Below are 6911 nucleotides of genomic sequence, written 5' to 3'. Positions count from 1 at the left end.
ACAAATGATGACCACGAACACCTGCGTCAACATGCCCCCGCCCTCCCCCAAACCTCTGGCGGTATTTGCTGCTTTTCCCCCAACCTTTTTTAAAAACCAGGAGGCGTATATGTCCACAGGCGTTGGTCACAGATGTAAACATTACTGTGTGTGGTGGCAGGAGGGAGGCTGAGACTGTGGTTTTGCCAAAAGAGGAAGTGAGGAGTTTCACCGTCCTTGTTGGTCACCTTTTTGCAGTCCGCAGCCACACTGAAGAGCTCACTGTCAATGCAGACAGTAACGGGGTCGCCACGAGCATTATGGACTGGCTAATACGTGGACTTCCACTGCTTCTCCAGAGACGCGAAGCGCGCGTGCTCCAAACAAATCTACCTACACTCCAGAAGCTCTCATCGCCACCTGGGTCAAAGCCTAGATCAGTCTCCCCGCGGTGACTCAAGATGTGCCAACAGGGCAGCCACTGACGACCTCCTCCTACTTCCCAGACACCGAGGAGCAGAAGCTTTTAAGTCCCCCTCCCCACTCAGATCCCAGCTCGGCCTCATCAGTAGCAGCTGCTAAAGGTAGACTTCTGACATTTCTAGAAGGGAACAGCTGGTACATGAGCTTATATAAAGACTGCTCAGTGGAGCTACAGCTGTTACCATGACAATAAAGTCACAATATACACAATTCCTACATGCAGAAACACTTTCAAAAGCATAAATTCTTAACTACTTATTAAAACTGAGCAGCAACATTTTCACAAATAAGCACTGCGCAAAGGTTGCCAAAGGTCTTCCACGGGAGTAGCAAAATGGCTAATAACAATTCATAGAATCAGGAAGAAAAATACCCTTTCAAAATACAACATATTGTAACCTACCTGTTACTCAAGGGTCTGAAGTACAAGCGCACGTCAGCGGAAAACCGGCAGTGCCTTTGGCCGATAAGGGTGGCCCGAGAGCTGGTTTCTACGAGTTCTAGTACAGAATGGTTTGATGACCCCGGCTGGCAAGGTTTCTCTCTTTCTCTCTCAAACGTTTCTCAGCAGGCTAGACGTTTTAGGAAGGGTGTCGCTTTTTTCAATGAAAACTACAGCCACAGAAATTTGACTAATCAATGAACTATCAGAGTCGATGAAGCATATAAGTACTACAGCATATTTCAAACAGCCCATTACACAAAACAAAACAGGAACACGACTTACAGCTTTTTTATTGTTTTATTTGGGAAAAGTGCTTCTTACAAAAGGGCAGCTGTAAAATACAGAGACCTCTGTAACAATTACTTGTTTTCTCTTTAAGTGAAAGAACGGGTGGGATCCGAGGACTCAAAGCAGTGGATGGGACAACTGAGGAGCATCTCCAAGTTATTTTTCAGGAAACAGAGCAACAAAACGCAAAGCTAAAATTTCCAATCAAGGAATTCTTCTAACAACTTAAGTTGTCTCGTAGATTACCACCCCCTCCCCACCTTAGTGGGAAAGCTTGACTTGTAACTGCAAACCAATGACTCCGCTACAAGGAACAGCTTAGAACGTAAGTTTTGTATCACATCTGTCTACCTGCAGAGCTCAGGGATGGAATGAGACAAATACCCACAAAAACAAACACAAATCCCAACAACAAAACCCCTCAAATGAGGACAAAGTTTGTCAAAAAGTGCCTGGACCGGAAAGGCTAGATCATTAAACATTAAATACAACTGTGTATCCAAGACCCAGTTTGTGTTAATATATGGGATAACCAGGCAGTTTTAACCTCTGTGGCTAAAGCCATTTCTCTATACAGACAGACAGACAGACAGACAAGCACTGCTCTATGAACAGCTGCCAACATACTGCTGTGTCTCGTAAGATCTAAAGGCTGAAACCACTAATCCCAGGTTTTCCGCTAAGGCTAACACTGCATCTATGCAGGCATGAGCTTACCACACTCACTCACACATGCCAAGTCTATCAGCCCTTGAGAGTCAACTTCCAACTCTGCATTTCTTTTGCCACTGTCTCTTTTATATGCATCCTTTCACAATTTTCCTATCATACTAAATACAGTAAAAATCTCAACACATTCGCACTTGGTTACCCAGTAGTTATTACTTTTGTGCAATCAAACAAGAGACCAAAAACCACAGAACAAGAGCATGGGGTGGGGATCCTAGGGAACAGATATAAAAACACAGATGTGCAGATTTCACCAGAAACCTCAAGTATCCATCTCTCAAGTCTGTAGCAGAAGGTTACTCGCCTCAGTTCAGATCCTCCATCCAGCATCCCTCTTCTTGGACCCCAAAGCAGGCCCAGTGCTGTTACTTTAGAATCCGGGGTCCTCAAAATGAGTGTGGAAAGTCCATAAACACTACCTTTGTTAGAACTGTGTGAATCTGGCTGAAAACAGATGACACAACAAATCTACACTAACTGTCTGACAGTTAAATTCATGTTACAAAAAAACTAACTTTAAGATTTATTTTTGTAACTTTTTTTAAACAGAGAAAACAACACACTTGTCGGGAAAAGGTGAGGGATTGAGAGAAGACAGGCCCTGGGTAAAAATTACGATGACAGCACCTGGAGTTGATAGGCCTGCCTAGGAGAGACGTGGGCACTGCCACACCACCACAGGGACAGCTACTGTCTGAGGCTCAGCAGACCAGTTCACATGCCACGCAAAGCTGCTATAGATCCAAGTCATAAAAATCTTCCAGCTCATCATGAAACAAGTCCCACTCGTCTTCAGAGTCTGTCAGGTCGTCGTCCCCACCTGCAGCCAAAAGCATAAGCAACATCTCGCCCAGCTCAAAGGTGACCACCTCTTCTTCCTCGTTGTCAAAGGGGTTGCTGTTCTCTCTTTCCTCAATGAGCTCCCAGAAGTGGTTCCTTCGTTGGGCCTGTAAAAAACAAGGCCGTGATAGGGATGGCACTGTCGAGTGGCATCTTCTAGTCTCTTGTTTCTAAGGCAACGCGTCCAGCACACCAGAGGGCATGACGAACCAGAGAACCAGACTTCGCATTTAGGGCTTGCACCTCACCAACGCCTCCCCTCCGGGCACTCGCTGCACGCGTTAGCCCAGGGCGTTAAGCATTCTATTCTTTCCTTTCACATCCCGCCCAGTTCTCTGAGACTGGTTTCCTCCGTCAATATCCTAGTCTCGCTCCCAGACCTGAGCTGCGTCCCTTCCCCACTCTGTGCGGGACGCAATGGATAGCGTGGCATTTCCCCTCTTTTTAAAAAAATAGTGAGAGTTACCCGGTATCTGCTTGATGTTCCCACTTTCTGTCTCTGTGGCTCCTCTCTACGGCCATCAGGGTACGCATGCTTGTAAAAACAGTTCCCTCCAAATGGGCAGCTCCCACGTCCTTCATCAAAATACCTGCACGCCTTGTTGCTGGAAAGGAACACCTGCAGCCAAAAGCATAAGCAACATCTCGCCCAGCTCAAAGGTGACCACCTCTTCTTCCTCGTTGTCAAAGGGGTTGCTGTTCTCTCTTTCCTCAATGAGCTCCCAGAAGTGGTTCCTTCGTTGGGCCTGTAAAAAACAAGGCCGTGATAGGGATGGCACTGTCGAGTGGCATCTTCTAGTCTCTTGTTTCTAAGGCAACGCGTCCAGCACACCAGAGGGCATGACGAACCACCAGAGAACCAGACTTCGCATTTAGGGCTTGCACCTCACCAACGCCTCCCCTCCGGGCACTCGCTGCGCGTTAGCCCAGGGCGTTAAGCACTCTATTCTTTCCTTTCACATCCCGCCCAGTTCTCTGAGACTGGTTTCCTCCGTCAATATCCTAGTCTCGCTCCCAGACCTGAGCTGCGTCCCTTCCCCACTCTGTGCGGGACGCAATGGATAGCGTGGCATTTCCCCTCTTTTTAAAAAAATAGTGAGAGTTACCCGGTATCTGCTTGATGTTCCCACTTTCTGTCTCTGTGGCTCCTCTCTACGGCCATCAGGGTACGCATGCTTGTAAAAACAGTTCCCTCCAAATGGGCAGCTCCCACGTCCTTCATCAAAATACCTGCACGCCTTGTTGCTGGAAAGGAAAATATCGCAACCCTTATTCACAGTGGATTTCAGGTCTGTATTCCACTATCATCCGGGGTTTCTCTAAACGGGTAGGGATAGAACCAGCACGTCAGTTTACAGCCCCCCCGAGGTGTGTCCTTAACGTGTGTGCGCCAACGCATGGAACGCTAACTACCACAGACGGACACTCTGTTCAAGTCTACACTGTCTGGCAGCCCTGGTACCGCAGATCCGGCAGAAAGTACAGTCCTCGTCGTGACGCAGTCCCCTGGCACGCTCCCCAAGGACTGGGTTATACAGCGAGACACATAATAGGTCAGTATTACCAGGGGCGACAAGATAAACTGTACTGGGAAGTAAAAGAAAGGGTAGGAAGGAGGTAGGAGTGTGGAATGCAGCACTGTTCTTTTCAAAGTGAACCCAAGCTCCGCTGGGATCTTAGCTTGAGAAAAGGCTGCAGTGCTCATACCTCATTGCCTCCTTGTATTTCTGAATGAGTTTCTGCTTCTCTTCTTTCTCCTCCACCCAGTACTCACTTGGAATGACAAAGTTAGATGTGATCCGGCATTCTGGGCAGGACCTGGGAAACAATGAACAGGCTGCAGTGCAAATTCCCCTTCCCGGGCCCACTCTTCAAGGACACACCCTGGTGTGTCACCTCCAGACTTAAAGACTTAACTGAAGGGCAGGCGGGCACCTCCGGAAAGGGCTCCACACAGTCACACAACTGACCACCTTTCTGAGGCAAGACAAACTCCTTTATAAATTCAACTCAATGGCTAGCCAGTTCATTTAAAAAAAAAAAAGTTAACTTAGGTAAAAAAAAAACGAAAAACAAAAAACAAAACAAAACAAAAAGAGACATTTCACACAGACTCCTTTTTCTTTCGTTTAAATAAATTTATTTCTTGTAACTTTGCTCTGTTTAGGTTATGTCGTTTTTGTTCAGTTATGAGAACAATCTTTAAAGGATGGTGGATTATTGGCTAGCTTAATGGATGGAATAGGAAAGTGAAAAATGTAAAACGTCAGGAAACATACATTCAGAGCTAGGTAAGTTTGTTCACCGAGCCTAAACCGGCTAATCCGTTAAACACAATCTCCTCAGAAAAAGCACGAAGGTTCTACTAACTGATACATAGGGTTTCCTCATTCAAATAAAAGTAGATATACCAACTAACCTAGAAGCTAGCTGAAATACAAAGAAATCCCGATTAGGAGAATACCCCAGTTTCAAGGTAAGATGCATGCATTTAAATGCGGTCCATCTGGTTGAAAGTTGGCACAAGATACTAAATTCTTCCCCAAAATAGAAAGCACAAATGAAGACCGGGGAGGAGCCTCACTTTATGATCTTGCTCTCAAATTGCTTAGCACTCCTCCACTTGCGAATGCACTTGAGACAGTAGGTGTGGTTGCAGTTGGAGAGGATGCCGAAGCGGCGCTCGCTGGGGTTGGCTTTCTCGTAGACCACCTCCATGCAGATCCCACACACCATGTCCTTGCTGCGCTGGACGGCGAACGAGAGCTCCATGTCCTTCTCATGGGCCTCAATGCAGGACTAGAAAAAGCGAAGATAAGTGCAGTCAAGTCACTGAGCGATGGAAGGTGTCACTTGGCAGTGAATGACTCATGTTAAGAGAATCAGAGTCGGCTGAAAAGACAATGTTCCCAAGGTGACGTTGGCAGCAGCTCTGTTCACAGCGAGTACAGGTGCACTGACATTTGGGGACATGAAGTCGAACTATGAGGACTCAACTTCAGGGACTGAAAAAGCACCCAATTTTCTCTACCCTGCGGCTCGACTCCCCTGCTGTTATCCTCATTAAGGACGGTCTTTCATAGTAAGTTTGCTGATTTTCTAGTTTCTAGATGGAAAATGCAATTGGGATTAAGGCCCTAATTTACAACCTGTCAGAGAATAAGGGAGAAGGAAAGCAACATTAGGTGACGATGAGGTGCCAGGTACATAATCTCACATTAAAAAAAAAAACCACGAGCTTTATTGAGAAATAATTCACATAATATAAATATATAACTCATTCATTCGAAGGTCAGCTAAATGGTCGTGGGCGTATGCGCGCAGTCATGCCACCATCGCCACAGTCAACACTGGAACGTTGTCATTCCCCAACGAGGAACCTCACATTCACACTCATTTCCCACTGAACCTGCCTCCCTCCCCCCCCCCAGTTCCAGGTAACTACGAATCTACGGATTTGCTTATTTAGGACATTTCATTTAGATATGTAACCTTTTGTGACTGGCTTTGTTCACTTAGCACATTTTCAAGGTTATCTATGTAGGATATCAGCATTTCATTTCCTTTTCTTGCTGAGTAAAATTCCATTGTATGGCTAAACCACCATTTATCCATTCATCAGGTGATAAACATTTCGGTTGTTTCCACTTTGGAGCTATTATAAATAAGGCCGCTATGAACATTCATGCACAAGTTTTTATACAGACATTTTAATTGAGGTATAAGTGTATAGATATATTAATCGAAGTATAATTGACATAATACATTACACATTTTTTAATCAATTTATCCATAATCCCACAGAACCACATTTTAAAATATTTTATCTTTTTCCTAAACCCTTTTTGAAACACTCCTCAGAGGTGGGCACTACTATCCCCCACACAAGGACACAGATAAAAGCCTTACAGGGCTGTAACCTGGCTCAACTCACAGCCAATACGCTGCGAGACAGGATTCAAACTGTAACTATGTCTACCTCACACTATGCGCTTGGCCGTCCAACAACCCAATTAATTAATTTTTATTAGAGAATAATGACTAGTAAAATTTGATCCCAATAAATATAAGGTTTGTAATACAATGTCTTCAACAAAAAGATTCATGCTGCAAATGGGCTCAAAACCATAATCTGAAACCCTCATCC

General features: G+C 45.3%; 1 protein-coding gene across 1 annotated transcript in view; it reads right to left on the bottom strand.

Annotated features, from left to right (window-relative positions):
* Nucleotides 1-1185: 1185 nt before the first annotated feature.
* Nucleotides 1186-6911, bottom strand: part of MKRN1 (makorin ring finger protein 1) — a 19309-nt gene continuing 13583 nt past the window's right edge. Inside the window, exons 6-9 of the mRNA XM_025045846.1 lie at nucleotides 5349-5563; nucleotides 4472-4582; nucleotides 3871-4009; nucleotides 1186-2871 (exon numbers count right to left, since the gene is read on the bottom strand). Of these exons, the coding sequence (XP_024901614.1) occupies nucleotides 2659-2871; nucleotides 3871-4009; nucleotides 4472-4582; nucleotides 5349-5563 (678 nt within the window). The 3' untranslated portion in view covers nucleotides 1186-2658. The remainder of the gene's footprint in view (nucleotides 2872-3870; nucleotides 4010-4471; nucleotides 4583-5348; nucleotides 5564-6911) is intronic.

The sequence above is a fragment of the Pteropus alecto genome, unplaced genomic scaffold (genome assembly GCF_000325575.1).
Source record: "Pteropus alecto unplaced genomic scaffold, ASM32557v1 scaffold22, whole genome shotgun sequence".
Taxonomy (NCBI): Eukaryota; Metazoa; Chordata; class Mammalia; order Chiroptera; family Pteropodidae; genus Pteropus; species Pteropus alecto.
Note: the sequence above shows the minus strand (reverse complement) of the source record. Positions and strands in the feature narration are given on the sequence as shown.